A 17,463-nucleotide genomic window follows, 5' to 3' on the forward strand; every position below is an offset into this window, starting at 1 on the left:
GAACCACCCGGCGCTCATTACAGTCCAGCTCCCCGGCCAGCCCCAGACCCAAAAACCCAGGGTAAGGAGAGGTCCGGGAATTTGCATTTTCAATAAGCATTTGCTCGCCCACCTCCACCCCACCCCTCGCTCCAGGTGATTCTCAGGCTCGGCTCTGGCAAGATTGGGAAACCGCCGGAGCTCAGCGCGCTGCAAGCTCCCGGGGCGTGGCCAGGTGCGCCGGGTGCAGCGGGGCGCGCCGCTCCGCCCCGGGGGCGGGGCCCCACCTGCGGCGGGCAGGTAGGCGGCTACCTGGTAACCCAGGCCTGGCCCAGGAGGTTTGGGCGCGCGCAGCCAGTCCCGGCCACGCCAGGGACCGAGGGACGCGGGCGGGGGCGGCCGCGGGCGGACGGGAGGCTGGGCGAGGGGGCTCCCCGCCTGGGCATCATGGAAAGACGCTTCTCTCAGTTCCTGCAGAAACTCACCTTCTCGGGCGCCGGTCACCTGTACGAGCCACTGGAGAGGAGCGAGTTGGAAATCTTGGTGAGTCTGGGCGACCGGGCGCGGGCCGGGTCACCTGACCCTCCGCCCCACCGCACCCCACCCTCCCCCAGGACCCCATCCGCGTGCTGCGCCCAGCAACTCGCTCACCTGCTCCTGGCTCTAGAAAGAAGCCATCTTCGGAGCGAGCCAGCTCGCGTTCCTGCCCAGAGCCGGGCTCACGCCGTTTAACCCTCTTAGGACAGCCCATTTTGTGGATTTGATACTGAGGCAGAAAGAGGTTACTAGTGTCCCTTAAGAGGCACCCCGCTAGGAACTTGACCTAGGTTTCTCTGACTTCAGAAAGTTTACATTGCTAGGTCTCCACACTCAGGCTCCTATATGGATTTTTTTTCAAGTTACTTGAATTGGAAAAAAAAAATTAAAGTGATGTAAAAAAACAAAGTAAAATACTCTTGGCAAAAATGTTTTAACAATAATAGTAGTAATAATGGTAGAAATCTGGTAAAGAGTAGCCAGGCCTCCCAGCTTTGCTTCCTGCACCTCCAGCGCAGTTTTGAAAAGCACTCCGATTTGTAGGTTGACTTTGCAGCCTCCAGGGGACCCTCTAGGATAAATCAACCGGATTATCAGGCTGGGGAGTGGGAGGGTTGGGGAGAGGAGTTTGCAGGCTGATGAACTGACAAAGTTGTTCAAAAAAGCCCTTCCACCTGGTGAAGCCAGGGTCAGTGGATGACCCGGCAACTCTCCATAGCTTTGTAAGAGTGTAAGCTTTGCATCTTGCATGATAGGAGAGCAGGGAGTGCTGAATTCCTGCAAAAGCATCTCAGGGTTGTTGCATTTTTTTTTTTCTTTTCACCTTAATCAGTCATTCAAAAATATAATTCCTGAAATAGTGCCTTGGGCATGCTCAGGAGAATACAACCTTGCCGTGGCCGTCTGACTGGGAAAGTGAAACCTCACGGTTAAATTTACTTTTTTTTTTTTTTAAGATTTTATTTATTTATTCATGAGACACAGAATGAGGCAGAGACATAGGCAGAGGGAGAAGCAAGCTCCATGCAGGGAGCTTGACGTGGGACTCGATCCGGGGTCTCCAGGATCACGCTCTGGGCCAAAGGCGGGCACCAAACTGCTGAACCACCCAAGCACCCCTAAATTTACTTTTTAATGGAAAAGATCAGATGGAAAAAACTGATCTTTTTAAATTAAATAATTTTCCTCCCAAAGAATGACAACAGTCAAAATGTTTTGGTGGTATGATTCTTAAATATTTGTGCATTTAAAAAAATAGTACTTTATACATGAATTAGCACGAGAATTCCTGGCACCAGGGTGGTAGATCACAGGGGTGTGAACTACGGGTTCTCACATAATCTCTGTTTCTGAAGTGACGTGTGGCTCAAACATGGATTGGATGTAGAGTTTGATGATTTTGGTGAGATCAATTTGTCTACCCAAAAGTCCTGCACTGAAGTCTGCTCAAGGAGTTTAAAGTCAGTTTGCCAACACTATTGCCTTTTCTATGTTACTTGTTCTATTCTTTTCTTTTTTTTAAAGATTTTTAATTTATTTATTCATGAGAGACACAGAGAGAGAGGCAGAGACACAGGCAGAGGGAGAAGCAGGCTCCCTGCAGAGAGCCCTATGCAGGACTCAATCCTAGGACCCTGGGATCACAACCTGAGCCGGAAGGCAGACACTCAACCACTGAGCTACCCAGGTGCCCTGCTATCTTTTGTTTTTTGCATGAAGCTAGGTATTTTTCAAACGTGCCAGGTGTCTAGGTATGCCAGGTATGAGGGTGATGTTGAGATGCTGGGGTGAGTTTGACCTGTGCACCAAAGTGGACTTCATTCCCCCAAATCTTTTCCGGGTGGTCCGCAAGGGTATGACAGGTCTTCAACCTGCCTGTAGGTATGTCAGGGGTTCACCCACCTGGTCGTGGACTTGGATGTTCTTGGCAGCACCCTGAAGGGTGGGTGATAGGTGATGTGGCAGTGGGGAGGGGAGGGGAGACTGGCGACCCAGGTAGCTGGCCCCAAAGTCTGGGTGAAAAACAAAATGTCTGATTTCCAAAGGTGCTTGGTGCAAATCCAGGAGATGGCACTAAAGGAGCTGCGGGTATGATGGGGTGGGGAGATGACCTGTTTCCTGCCAGCTCAGCTCAGAGCCTGAACGTTCTTTGCTCTCACACTTTCCCCAATTGGAACCCTTTTTTTGCCAAGAAAAATTGAAAAAAGAAGCAACGTGTGCTCACAGTGATCATTTCTACAGTAGTTGTGAACTCCCTTTTATGAACACTTGTATACAGCATTCTGGGCAGCCTCTGAACCCCGCAGCCACTTTGCCCAGCCACCTTACTTATCCTACTAAGTATTACTGAGAACTTGCTGTGTCTTCTTTCAGGTCTCCCTGTGCCGAGGTTAATTTTATTATTATAATCATATGATAAATGATGACATCAAGCTTCACAGGTGGGCCAGGTACTAAAGATACAGCTGTGTACAAAACGAAGTTCGTGAGGGAGGCCCACAGATGACAGAGAGACCAAGAGATGTTTAATCGAAGGTCTGGCTGTCTAGGGTATTATGGGAAACAAGAAAGCAGGGACATGTGGTCATGGCAGAGGCCAGGGAGGACCCAGTTAGTGGCATTAGAGCGTGGTTCCCATGGCTTTGAAGATGCCCCGTTCTTGCTGTGTATTTCCAATGTAACAACAAGGAAGAGCTTTAGGAGACCCTGTTAATTCAACTACTAGGGAAAAAAAAGAAAACACCTTCTCTGTGTTAACCTGAATGGTGGGTAAGGAGACTGTTGGACTGGAAATTCCTGCTTCCTGATGACTCGGTCAGTGCCAACTCCAGGGAAGTTATCTGTGACCCTCAGAGCTCCCATCTCTTAATCAAGTCTGGCATGGCTCCACCCTCTGCTGCCTTCCTGGTTGGTGAACTGATTCATCCTCCTGGAGCTCTCCAGGGTGAAGACAGCATTCCAACAGACTCATGTAGTGGTCACCCCATTCATTCAGCCCAGATTTACAGTGCCTCTACTGTGTGTCAGGCCAGTGCTGCATGCCAGGGATGGGGGCTCAGAAGATCTCCCTGCTCTCCTGGTGGGCAGCGATGGGTACCAAACTTTAGAGCACAGCTGACTCTTTAATGGCAGGTGTGCAGCAGCTGGGAGGGGGAGGAGTGTTTAAGATTCCTGAGAATGATAAAGATCAGGAGTGTGCTGGGAGAGACAGAAGTCATAGCGGTTCTGGGCAGAGGGAGTGAGGGGTAGGAGTTGGTGTGAAAGGGATGAAGTTGCAGAGGTGAACCACGAAAAGCCTTTGGGCTGCCAAGAAGAATTTGGGCTTTATCCCTAGAGTAGCAGGGATCTATCAGGGGGTTTAAATCAGGATATGACAGTCATTCCCTTATTCACAGATGTGCCAAACATTAAGAATGCAATAAACAAAACAGACATGATCTGATTTGCATTTTGAAGAGATCACACCTGGATTGCAGGAATACAGTGTATAGGAGAGACTTCTTACACACATCATTAGTGTTTCTTAAAATATAGCAAGATAGGACTACTTCTTGAAGTGATGTATTCTTAAGTTATTTATATCAAAAGGTGACTTAAGTATAAGCATAAAACTTGAAATAAATGTAGATCTGTGTGTGTAACACAAATCAGAAAAGTCAAACTAAGTTTATAATAAAATCATAAAGTACAAATGTAGCAATTGAATTTTGACATGGCTAGTGATTTTTTTTTTTTTAGCTTAGCCACTGATGTTGAATGATTGTGCTGGTTGTCTATTGCTGTGTAACAAATGACTCCAAAATGCAGTGGCTGAAAAGAACAAATGATCATCTCGTGGTTTCTGTTGGTAAGAAATCTGGGTGCAGCTCAGCCGGGTGCTCCTGGATCTGATCTCTTATGAGGTGGTCATCCAGCTGTTGGCTGGGGTTGTGATCTCATCTGAAAGCTCACTGTGTGGAAGGGGGAAGGATTCACTTCCCGGATTATTTGCAGGCCTTGCACCCTTACTGTATGGGCCTGTATACAGAGCTGCTTCATGGCTTAGCAGCTGGCTTTCCCAAGAGTGAATGGTCCAAGAGAGATTAGGAAAGCATCCATAAAAGCCAAGAAGCCATAGGCCTTTTATAACCCAACCTTGGAAGTGACATCTTATCACTTCTGCCATGTTCTATTCATTATAAGTGAGTCTAGGGGCACCTGGCTGGCTCAGTCAGTAGAACGTGCAACTCTTTACCTCAGCGTCATGAATTTGAGCCCCCACATTGGGTGTAGAGATGATTTAATAAAATAAAATAAAAAAAAGTAACTCTAGGTCTAGCCCATGCTTGAGGTGGGGCAGAGGTGGATTTGAATTACACAAGGGTGTGAATACCAAGAAGCAAGGCTGGTTTGGGGGCAGAGACTGCCCACCACAATGGTGGAAAGGAATAGCTTCTTACATGAGCCCAGTCACCTAGAAAGCAGAACCACACCTGGTGCTTAATCTGCTTGATAGTTATCTTTTTCTTACTGTTTTCATTTACTCTTGAATTCTAGTCTTCATGTAGACTCCTTTAGAATTCTGATTTTGATAAAGCACATGCTGAGAATGTCTAATTATGTGTATGTGTACAAAATGGTATTTAAATATGTCACGAGTCTGTTTGCAACTTTAGGATAACTAGCCTCTTACTTAAGCACAAGGGGCAGCAAACAACCTGTGAATGTCAGTTTTCAGGGCTGTCACTGGGTAACTGTAGAATTGCTCACGCACTGGAATATAAGGTGAGTGTCAGGCGTTGTGGGGAAAAATATTCTTCACTTGGTATTGATTACCATACTATGGCAAGTAGCTGTGTTCACAGACTGGATTCAGGTCAGGCCCCGCTTACAATGTGATTACACTACTCAGTGGTTTGATACTTTCTAGTTGACTAGTCAGTACCATGTATTGTGTGATGGTTCTATCTCCTGCCGGTTCTTCCACTCTGAGCCACTGAGGAGCTTTCATCCCTGCAGGCTGTCATGTGTTTGTTGTCACAGAGGCACATGTGGGCACTAGTGTCATGTCATAGTGCTTTGTTATCAAGTGGCCCCAAAGGGTCTGTATTAATTAGGATAATCATTGAGACACATAGAGTTCAGAAGCTCTTAGAGAACTGTAGGCTCTTGAGAATATGTCCAAAGATGCCAAAAACCCTGCCCCAAATCCTAATGTCATGAGCTTTGTTATTAAGGGCAGTTGATCCTGACTCCCCAGACCCCCTCAGGGGAAGGAATTAGAAGGTTCGGAGATGGCTGTCCTCTCCCTCTGCCTTCATGTCATCCTCTTCTGTGTGTATGTGTCTAAATGCCCTCCTCTTACTAAGATACCAGTCGTATTGGATTAAGGCCCATCTTAATCATTTCATTTTTACTTAATCACCTCTTTGAAGGGCTTACCTCCAGACACAGTCATATTCTGAGGTACTAGGGGTTAGGATTCAACATATGAATTTTGGAGAGGTACAATTTGGCCTATAACACTATGTTCCTTATAGAAACTTGAAGGGTATTGGTAGGTAGGGACTGTGGGCCATAATGGGAAAATACATAATCTTCTGTTGAGGTTATAGACACTCTTGAAGCCGTGTTACAAACTTTACCCTCTGCCCTAAGTCTCTGGGTAGCATATGGACAGACTGTGTTCTTCTAGCTCCATCATCTTCCCACTGATCTTCCCATTGGTAGGGAACAGAGCCCAGCAAAGCATGTGTTTGCCCAGCCTGTAACTCAAGTACACAGTTGGGAAGAAGTGCTCAGGATTCATGATTTCAGAGTCCCTGGGGGAAAGGAAGACTTAAAACCTCTAGAAGAAAGCCAGGCACTCCATATAATCATTCTTTATGTTTCAAACCATTAAAACCAAACCACCATGTTAATTAGATCTGGTTATTTCACAGCTCACCCCAGGATTATACCATATACTCCTCAGGCACTTCTTATCTTCGCCTCTCCAGCAAGACTGAACATGGGGTTCCTTGTGGAAAGGGGGGAAAGAATATCGACCCAGGAGACCAGTCCCAACCAGGAGATCTTGGTTAGGGCTTAGACTGGGACCAGAAGCTGAGACTTCCAGCCTGGGGTCTGTTATTTATGGAAATGAGAAGTTAAGCATATTTACTTAATCTCTCCACTTTCAAATGCCCTTGCCTGAAAGTGGAGACATTCGTTGTGAGAATCAATGATATAGTGTTGGATTCCCTTTCTCATCTAGGTGCCTCATCAGTGCCTTTCACTAGCTTTCTATGAAGCTGATTAGATTAGGTAATGCTCAGCACACTTCTTTGCTCATGAATATGCCTTTCTTTGGTGAATGTGGTCATTTAAAAAGGATAAATGAGAATTGTTTAAAACATTTTTGCATATGCCTAGTCCAAAAAGTGATCATTTTTTTAAAAGATTTTTAATTTATTCATGAAAGACACAGAGAGAGAGAGGCCAGAGACATAAGCAGAGGTCCCCTCACAGGGACCCTGATATGTGACTTGGTCCCAGGACTCCAGGATCACAACCTGAGCCAAAGCCAGATGCTCAACTGCTGAGCAACTCAGGTGCCCCCCAAAAGTGGTAATTTTTATTAAAACTCTTCATACGATGCTTTGTTTCAAAAGCGACAGTAATTTTGATGAAGAATCGTCACTGTTGGAACACCTGGGTGGCTCAGCAGTTAGTGTCTGCTTTTGGCTCAGGGCGTGATCCTGGGTCCAGCATCGGGCTCCCTGCATGGAGCCTGCTTCTCCCTCTGCCTGTGTCTCTGCCTCTCTCTCTGTCTCTCATGAATAAATAAATAAAATATTTTAAAAAGAAAAAAAGAATCATAACTATCTTGCTGTCTGACTTGGGCCGAACATGTGGCCCTGTGCCCAGAGAAGAGCTCAGTGGTGGAGGCTGGACCAGCTACACCATGTAAGAGGCCCAGTGCAAATGGAAAATGGGGAAGGGGTGGGGGGAATAACCAAAAATTTCAAGAAGATGACAGCAGAGCCTGACATGAAGCACGCACCCTTCTGAGCATGCCCGTGGGGCTGGAGTCAATAAACATGCTAACAAGTTCTTACTGCTCGGTCTCCCATTTTCAGCCCCCTCGCAGACCATTCTTCTGACTGTCCCATACTGTTGTCCATTATTTCTGTAGATCAGCTGTTCTCCAGATACAGTCTGGTCCCAGCAATCTGAGTCTTAAACCCTCGAGTGGGTCTGCTGCTACCTTGAGTTTGAGAACCTCTGCTCTGCACAGTTAGCGTCTCCATTCTTTGGACAGCCATCCGCCCATTTGCCAGACCCTTTTGGAGGCACTGGAGACAAGACAGGGAGCCAAACACTGACCCTACCAAGTGGAGCTTATGGCCTTGTGGGATAGACAGATAAACTTCTCAAATAATTATAGTAGTGTGTATATAATTACAAATTGAGATAAGTCCCATGAAGGAAAGCACATGCAAGACAGGAGCTGGGCACAGCCTGTGTGTAGCAGAGTGGTGGGGACTTTACTGCTGCGTTCTGGGTGCAACCCAGGGAGACTTCCTGGAAGAGGCAGCGGGGCTTTGGCACACTGAGACTTGCGCTCAAGCTACTACAAATTTACCCCAAGCCAAGCTGGCCTCCCTCCTCTGATCAGGGAGGTACCTGATGCCCAGGGGATTCTGCAGAGTCTCAGGCTCCAGGTTCAGGAATCCCCTTACTGCAGCCGTCTCTCCTTCCCCCACATTCTAGCACTGAAATGCAAGTGATAGTTTTGCTTTCCTTAGTCATGGAAATACACTAATATTAGCTGCTATTCTTTGTCTCTCATGAACCAGGAACTATACCTATTTTTCTTTCCTTCCCTCCCTTTTTCCTTTCTAAACTTTTTTTTTCGTAAGCCACAATAAAAATGTGCACAATATGAGGTTCCTCCTCCACCTGGCACTTGTTTGCTCCCACTTTCCTCCTCGGTGGGGGGTGGAGGGAGGTACTGTTTGTATGTAATCAGTGTGCAGTAATCAGAACTGTTTGCCTGGGCGTTCCCGGCCCTATTGCTCTGCAGTTCCCAAGAGCCTGCGGTTAAGAGCACTGACGTCCAGGTGCCCGGGCTACCTGCATGCGAATTCTGTTCTGCACTTGCCAGCCGTCAGACTCCGAGCACACTCCTTAGTTTTCTGTACGACGGGGTATTCGCTGCAGCCATCTGTTGTGGAATGGAATGATTCAGGTGGCATAAAGCATTTAGGGCAGTCCCCGATCTCAGTAATTATTATTTATATACGATTACGTAGTGTCTCTTAAAAAAAAAAACAAAACCAACAGACATAAAATCATACTGTGCGCACCATCTGCTGCAACCCCCCTCTAGCCTCTCTGTGCTCCTGATAGTATATACAGATCCAGAACATTCTTCAGTGGCTACATAGGGGTTTCCATGTCACCCACCCCCTACTGATGGGCACTTAAAGGGTTTCCTTTTTTTTTTTTTTAATTTTCAGAAGGATGTTCCAGTGAACATCTCTGGGTGTGCCATGTTATTTTGAGTCGTCTACAAAAATCCCTGCAGAAACTTGAGGTTTGGGGAGTGAAGTGGCTTGCCCGGGTTCACACAGCCATCCCAGGAACGGGGACCCCGGTCAGCCAGTGTGTACTGGATTTCTCCCAACCCCTCCGGGGCAGCTCTCTCTTCCATAAAGTCCCTGACTTCCCCGCCGTAATTAGTAAGCATTTCACGGAGCGTCGTGTGGAGGCTGCGTCGATATCCTTTCTCATACCTTTTCACTCTGGTTCTCGCATCTGTGGATGGTCCCTGTCCGGAGGGATTACTCGTACAAGGCTTGCTGATGGATGCTCCTGCAGTATTGTGGCTGCTGGGCCCTCCCGGGGGTGTGTGTATGTGTATATGTGTGTGTGTGTGTGTGTGTGTGTGTACTGTATATAAATATGCATCGATTCCATCCGATCCATGGAATACCACAAGGTTGGTGCCAGCTTTTTATATCCATTCCTCTCTTTACCAGTGAGAGTGGCACTGCGTTTACTTACTGCATAATTGCCCTGCCGGTACTCAGTCTCCTCGCCTTCCCAGTGGTCCCCGGTCACATTGGCCACCACCTGGCTTGGGCATCTCTTCATTGGGCCCCTGACCACCCTGACCCTCCCTGCAAGAGACATGTACTCCATGTGTCTCATTCCGTCCTATTGGTAGTACTTTGTTGTGTGGGCTCACACCACCAGTACACACACACATACACATGGATCGCAAACACTGCCTAGATAGAATTTCAGTAACCAGAAGACACATCTGGAACCCATGCTGACCTGAGGCTGGAATTTAACAACCCTGCCTCCGCGATCCAGCATGTAGGGATATCATGACTCCCGTCTTACAGAGGAGAAGACGGCCTCAGAGAAGTCAAGGGCCTGGCTGAGGGTTGCACAGCTGGTAGCTGGGAGAAGGAGAAGAGAGCCCAGATCAGTGAGTCGTGGGCCAGGCAGTGCTCCCTCTGCCCAGTTTGTTCATTTGGGGTTGTTTCCCCTTAACATTAAAGAATGCTGGGCAGGCCCCGTGGGGTGACGGGCCTCACTCCTCCCCACGGAGCCTCTCTTTGCTGGCTTATCCTCCCCACCTGCGTGAGTGTCTGCTTGATCTTGGATTCTCCAGCAGTCCTTCAAGCTGGAAGCCCCCTCCCCTCCTGACAGGCTCTGCCCCCAGGTTTGGGCTGCTTTTCTGCCTTTGAATCAGCAATTCAATGCTGGTGACTCAAGATTCAAGAAAGTACAAAAAGGAGTACTTCCTTAGGAGTCTCTGGCAGCCTCTGTCTTCCAGCCACCCCCTCCCCAGGCCCAAAGGCAATGGCCCCGGTTTCCTTTCCCTTTTCGTTATCTGTAGGCTAACTTAGTACTCACAGTATTGTGCACCTTTGCTCTTTCTCTCATTAATGGGACCACCGCTTGGGAAAACTGCCTGATGGTGTCCAGCATCACGCAAGGCCTGGGTGCCTAGGACCCAGCATTCCACCCAGGAGACATGAGGGCTTGCACTCGCTAAAAGACCCGCACACACCCATTGGTGGAAGTGTTATGTGTAATAAGCCAAACCAGACACGACTCAAACGCCCAACCTGATGCAAATAGTTAAGTGAACTGTGGAGTATCTGGTCAGCGGAATACTTGAAATGCAACAGAGCAACAAAAGAGGATGAATTATAGTTTTTAATCCCCATCGCTCTTGGAGCAACACAGGTGAATCTCGCCGGGGTAATGTTGGCAAGAGGAGACAGACACAGAAGGACATCTGTGTGATTTATATTCGTCTATATGACTTTCCAAAATAGAACACATCCACGTCGACAGAAGTCCAAATGTTGCTCATCTTTCAAGGGCTGCCCACAGAGAGTGGACACAGGGCAGCCTTCCGGTTGCTAGAGACGTCCTCCACTGCATCGGCGTGGGGGTTGCTCAGGTGACACGTATGCAAGCAGGCATCCAGCTGCACACTTACCGTTTGTGCACACGACCATCTGTGGGTTATACTTCAATTCATGTTTAGTATTTTCCATACGGGTAAATAAAAAGCTTTCACAGTCTGCTTTTAATGGCAGCATTCATGTTACGGTGGTACCACGATGAACTTCACTGGTCCTTTATTCAGGGACACGAGGGTTTCTAGTAGTTAACTGTTGTAAGCAATAGTGCCGCAGATGACTTTGAACAGGTACTATCCTGCAGTGAATAAGTCTGAAAAAGAAATTGCTAGAACTGGTCAGTCTTAGACTCTGATACTGCCAAATTGCCTTCAGAAAGCTGTGTTCCCCTGGCACTACCTGCTACAGATTTCTTGAACCTACCCTAAGAGCCAGGTGAACGCTGGCACACTTGCGCCTTTTTCAGACACACCCTGGTTTTCAGTGAGTTTGACTATCTTTTTACATTTCAGAGTTATTTATCACCTCCTTTCTGTGAACTCTTAGGTCATATCCTTTGTCCTTTTTAAAAAAAAAAAAAAAAACAGGAGCTGGTGGTCTTCTGCTTCTTCATGAGTCAGAGCTCTGCATTTGGGTGGGGAATCGCAGGTGCTTTCGCCAGTGTGGTGTTTGTCCTCAGACTTTGCAGCGCATTTTCCAGAAGGCAGCCCCACGCCCCACTGTTACAGCATGAATGTATCAGTTTTTTCCTTCATGGGCATCTGCCTTTGTCTTGTGCTCAGAAAGTCCTTTTCTGCTAAGATAAAAAAAAGTGGTCTGTGATTTCTTCTAGTACTTTTATATAGGGTTTCTCTTCCTCCTAATTGTCCTGATTATGCTTTTAAGCAAACTCATGTAACTCCTCCATTTAGGATGAGGGCTGTGTCTGCCTTCCTGTGGTGCCAGGCCTGGGTTCTTACACACCATGAGAAGCTGGGGAGTGGATGAGGGGCCCAACAAGGGATCATTTGAAGAGAGGAGCCTCAGGATCAGACTCAGGCTGGTTACAATGGCCACGGCACAGGGCATTGGCTCGGCCACCACCAAGGGGAAGCCTGTCGCGTTGGAAGCACCACGTTCTGTAACGTGTGACTGTACCTTCCAGCCGCTGCCCCTGCAGCTGTCTGCATAGGCTCTTGTCCTTGGCAGCCCTCCCTCCGGTCCTGGTCCTGGCATAGCTCCTGGCACCCAGGGGTATGGAGACCTTCCGGGCAGCTCCTTCTTCCTCTTCCCTCCCTGCTTCCCTCCCTCCCACAAACATTTTTGAGCACCTTTTATTTGCAGTGCTGTACTGGGCACTGGGGTGTATGCTGGATATGAGCAGCTGCTCCCCCACCAGGCTGCCGGTCCAGTGCTGGATGTGGACACATGGACCCAGGCATGCTGGCACAGGGAGGACGGGGAGTCTGGGAGCTCAGAGAATGAGTTCCTTGCAGGGCCCATGATGGGTGGTATGTCAGTGTCTTTGGGCTGCTGCAACAAATAACCCTGAACCTGGTGGTAGAAAACAACACAAATTCATTGTCTCACAGTTGTGGAGGTCAGACGTGTGACACGGGTCTCCCTGGGTTAAAATCAGGGTGTGGGCAGGGCCGCACTCCCTCTGGGGACTCCAGGATGAATCTGTGTCCTGACCTCCTTCCAGCTTCCGAGGGTGGTCCGCATTCCTTCCCTGCGGCCCATCCTCTGCCTTCAAAGCCAGGAATCCTCTCACTCCCCACTCTGTCCTATTCTCACATCCCCTCTCCACCCCCTGCCTCCTTCTTACAAGGACCCTGTGAGCACACAGGACCCTCCTGGATCATCCGGGATCACCTCCCCAGCTCAAGACCTCAACTTAACGACCCCTGCAGAGTCCCCTTTGCAAAGTGAGGTCACGTGGTCACAGGCTTCAGGGATCAGGACAGGGACATCTCTTGGCATCATTCAGGTTCAGCTTCTCCTCCCCGCTCCCACCAGCCTCTTCCCCTACTCCCCTCGGAGGTTCCAGAAAGTCATGTTTCTCTCTGTGCTTTCTTCCTTCTGCCCTCTGCTCAGCACAATTCCCCCCTAGATGTTTTCTCATGTTTTATGGAGCAGTGACAAGTGCTGGTCCAGGAGGCAGCCAGTTCAGCCATCTCTCTTCATCTGCGGGATAGGGATGAAGACTGCCTCCATCTCAAAGGGTTGCAGGGATGATTTAATGAGCTTGTAGGTGTCAAATGCTATACAAGATCTCTGATATCAAAATGTTAGATGTTCTGTCTCTTGTATCATTGCATTACATGTTGCTAGGGTTGTGACATTTTATCCTCATTATGACCTATTAGCTGTTCTCAGCCATCTCTTCATTGGGCATCTCTTTCTCTTGTCTGCCCAACATCTAGAAGGACATGGGGGCACCTGCTGCCTCAGGTCTCATCCTCACCCCTCCCCTAGGAAGCAGAAGGAACACTTCCTGCTTGGACTGACTCCACAGCTCTCCCAGCCCAGCACTCACAGCTTGGGGCTTGGTCCATTGGCCATGGCCCTTTCTCTCCAAGATGGTGGCCCCTTAAGACCAAGACCCCATAGGATTGCTGTCTCCCAGCCAGGCATCCTCAGATTGGCTCTGGCTGCATATAAGAATCACCCAGGGCTTTTAGGACTCCTGCTCTCTGAGCCCCACTCCTTGGTTGGCCTGGAGATAGGCCATGGCAATGTATTTCTACAAGACCCCAATGGTTCCTCAACTTTGGAGTGCATCACAGTCCCCTGGAGAAGTTGTTAAAGCATAGATTGCAAGGTCCATGCCCAGAGCTTCTGATCCATTAGATCCAAGGTAGGGCCTGAGAATCTGCCTTTCTAACACGTTCCAGGTAATGCTGGCCTGAGGACCACCCACTGAGAACCACCAGGCTAAAGCAGAACCCGGTAACTCCCAGATACATACCTTAGGAGAGACTGTCAGAAAAGTCTGGGAAAGAAGGAAGCATTTGCATTGAGTTGGGTCATTTCCTCCTTCTCTCAAATGTCATCTCCTTAATGACCGTGCAGCCAGATTGTTCTTGGGTTACTGTGACCCTTACATTGTTCCTTTCTGAGTGCCTTGATCCCAATAACTGCATCTACCCATACTACAAAATTCTTGAAGAGTCAGAGCTGAGTTGGCTTCTTCTCTGGCTCCATCCCTCCCTCTGAAAGCCACGCTCCATCACTACTTCAGGGTACTTAGAGTTCCCCAAATGGACCATTTACTCTGCTTAGAGCCCTCCCGCATTTTCTGGAGCCCAGCAGGTCCCCTCTGTGCCCCCAGGGAACTCACTCCTATACCTTCTTCAAGGCCAGTTTTCTCATGATTCCTGAGCCCCACCCCTGCTCTGAATTGCACCCCTGTCTGTCTCCTTTATAGAGCGGGGTGTCCCCATCATGATGTCGCCACTTGGATCTCTCGGCTTATTCCTTCCCAATGTTGCCAGATTGGCACAGATAGTTGGTTGCATGGGAATTTCTGATAGAGTAATGTTCTAGTATACGTGTGTCCCGTGCAGTGTTGGGCAAGCTCCCACTGTTTATGTTCACTTATGCTTCCCAGGGGGGCCAGATGCTGCCCCCGGGGTTCCATGTCTGGTTTCTATTACCACCCCCCTTGGAACCTTATGAGTCTCTGCTATTAAAACCTTCGCTTTTCAGAGAGGGAAATGGAGGCATGGGGGAGATTTTAGACAAATATCTTGCAGAAATAAATGTCTACGCCTTTTAAACAGGAGAGCAGGCACTGGGATCTGACTCTATAAGTGTTTGCAATGAACTGAACCCCCCAAGCCAGACAGGAAGGCTTTGAAGAAAGCCTGACTTCTGGCTCAGGGGAGGCTGGCTCACCTGTTAGGTGCCACGTGAGCACTTGCCCTGCAGTGAGCTCCCAGCTCACTTTGTTAGCCAACTCATCTTTCAACGAATGTCTTGTTTGCCCTTGGTGGCTCCTCTGGAAGCCACCAGTAGGTTAAATATCAGCTCTGAGCTATCATTGCTTGTGAAAACACTCTAAGAACACTCCTAAGTCCTTAGGTTCTAGACCATTTCCTAAGGGGTTAGGAAGGCCCCACATCATCACCAGGCCTGGCAGGCAGTGTGGGTCTTTTTACCGTGGGCAAACAATACTTGGGAAGTCACGTGGGGACCACAGAAGATTGTATATGATTCTATTTATATAAAATATGCAGAAGAAGTAAATCCCTGGAGACATCAATCAGATCAGTGGCAGCAAAGGGCTGCGGGAGGCAGAGGGGAGTGAGCAATCCTGAACCTGGGGTCTGTCTTTGGGCGAATGAAAACACCTTGGAATCAGGTGGAGGTAGTGGCTGCATAACATTGGAAATATACTAAATGTCACAGAACTGTTCCCTTTAAGATGGTTAATTTTAGGGACGCCTGGGTGGCTCAGCGGTTTAGCGCCTGCCTTCGGCCCGGGGCGTGACCCTGGGGACCCGGGATCGAGTCCCACGACAGGCTCCCTGCAGGGAGCCTGCTTCTCCCTCTGCCTGTGTCTCTGCCTCTCTCTCTCTGTGTCTCTCATGAATAAATAAATAAAATCTAAAAAAAAAAAATGTTAATTTTATGTCACGTGAATTTCATCTTAATTTTAAAAAGAATAAAGGAGAAGCACTACCCCCTACCCCGCAGCAGGTTTGACTGGAAGCGAGGACCAGGGTGCTCCAGAGGGCGCCTGACCTCAATCAGGATGTGCCACTCTAGTGGCAGTGGGCACGCATCCGAGTGTGTGTTCCGGAGGGAGCAAGCTGGCCACGTGTCAGCGTCCCTGGCAGAGGTCCTCCCCACATGGGGTGGGGGCCTCGGGGCCACATGCTCAGCCCCAGATCCCAGGGCCCCGCTTCCTGAAACCAACAACCTTGGGGCAAGATAGCGAGCCCTGACCAGTGGTGTTCCAGTCCACACCCGCCCAGCAGCCTTGGAACCTGGAGGGAGCCTGCAGAAGTAGGTTAAGAAGGAGCCGGCAGCCAGGAAGTAGGGACGGTGAGTGTAGACAGCTCCGTCCTAAGCTCCACCGTTGCGCATGAGAGAAGTGAGCGCCTGAGCCTCCGATGTGTGTCCGGAAAGAAGGCGGGTCTGATGCCATGGAGCCCCGCACACACCTGTGCTCGCTTGAGTCTACAAAAGCAGGATGAGGGAGGCAGCATCATCCCCATTTTGCAGATGAGGGAATTGTCATCAGAGAGGTTGTCACTTGCCCAGGGTGACACGATGCCCAAGATGACATGCTGGCGAGTGGAGCTGGGCTGTGTCCTGGGTGGGGCTGCGGTGAGGGTAAACTGAGGGCTTGTGCCTGCGAGCACGCATCCATTCGTCCGTTCGGTGGAGCGGAGGGCATGTGCCTGTCCACATTTCTGCCGGCGTCCTGCTCCCTGATCCCGGGCTCTGGTCCCCGCCGCACTGGCGACAGGCAGAGGCTGAGAAGCCGGATCAGCCTGATGGATCGGCCTGGGAAGGCATCAGGACACAGTAATGCTTCCACGCCTGGCGCAGGGCTTCTCACCCTCGGCACTGCTGAGGCTTTGTGCAGTCATGCTCTGCGCGCCCCATATGTGTAGGATGCTTGGCAACGTGCCCGGCCTCTGCCCACCAGCTGCCAGCACCCCTGCCCCCCAGTAACAGCCAAACAGGGCTCCGAACATTGCGAAAGTCCCCTGGGGGCAAGGCTGCCCCTGCTTGAGAACCCCTGATTTAAAGCACATAAATGTGCCCCCAGGACCCCCGCAGGAGGTCGGCCTATTCCTGAGGGACACAGGACTCCTCCAACAGGCAGCGTTGGGTCTCGTGGGCCTAAGAGTTAGCTGGGGGGCGGACATGAGGTGGGGTCTGCTGTAGCCCTGTTGAAAACTGTTGCTCGGGGACGCCTGGGTGGCTCAGCGGTTGAGCGTCTGCCTTCTGCTCAGGGTGTGATCCTGGGGTCCCAGGATTGAGTCTCGCATCGGGCTCCCTGCAATGGAGCCTTCTTCTCCCTCTGCCTGTGTCTCTGCCTCTCTCTCTCTCTCTCTCTCTCTCTCTGTCTCTCATGAATAAATGAAATCTTTAAAAGCAATTAATTAAATGGGCAGCCCCAGTGGCTTAGCGGTTTAGCGCCACCTTCAGCCCAGGGCATGATCCTGGAGACCTGAGATCAAGTTCCACATCTGGCTCCCTGCATGGAGTCTGCTTCTCCCTCTGCCTGTCTCTGCCTCTCTCTCTCTCTCTCTCATGAATAAATAAATAAAATCTTAAAAGCAATTAATTAAATAATTAATATAAAAAAGAAAACCATGGGTTTTATCCTGACAGCAGTTAAATCTATCCAATGTTTCAAGCATGGTGTATGTGTAGGGGGTGGGGGTGGGGCAGGGGACTGGACTTATGATTTTGGGGGTCATTCAGACACTCTATCAAAAGTGAGTTGGGTGTGATCATGGCCACAAAGAAATGGCAAGACCTGGAATGGCCAGCTGGACAGGACCAAAACCATGGGTGGTATGAACAGGAACTG

The 17,463-nt window shown here is 49.3% G+C and overlaps 1 protein-coding gene across 1 annotated transcript in view; it reads left to right on the forward strand.

Annotated features, from left to right (window-relative positions):
* Positions 1-259: 259 nt before the first annotated feature.
* The window catches only part of ATP2C2 (ATPase secretory pathway Ca2+ transporting 2), a 59,424-nt gene continuing 42,220 nt past the window's right edge, over positions 260-17,463 (forward strand). The window contains exon 1 of the mRNA XM_077891035.1: positions 260-522. Coding sequence (XP_077747161.1) covers positions 427-522 — 96 coding nt within the window. The 5' untranslated portion in view covers positions 260-426. The remainder of the gene's footprint in view (positions 523-17,463) is intronic.

The sequence above is a fragment of the Canis aureus genome, chromosome 3 (assembly GCF_053574225.1).
Source record: "Canis aureus isolate CA01 chromosome 3, VMU_Caureus_v.1.0, whole genome shotgun sequence".
Lineage (NCBI taxonomy): Eukaryota > Metazoa > Chordata > Mammalia > Carnivora > Canidae > Canis > Canis aureus.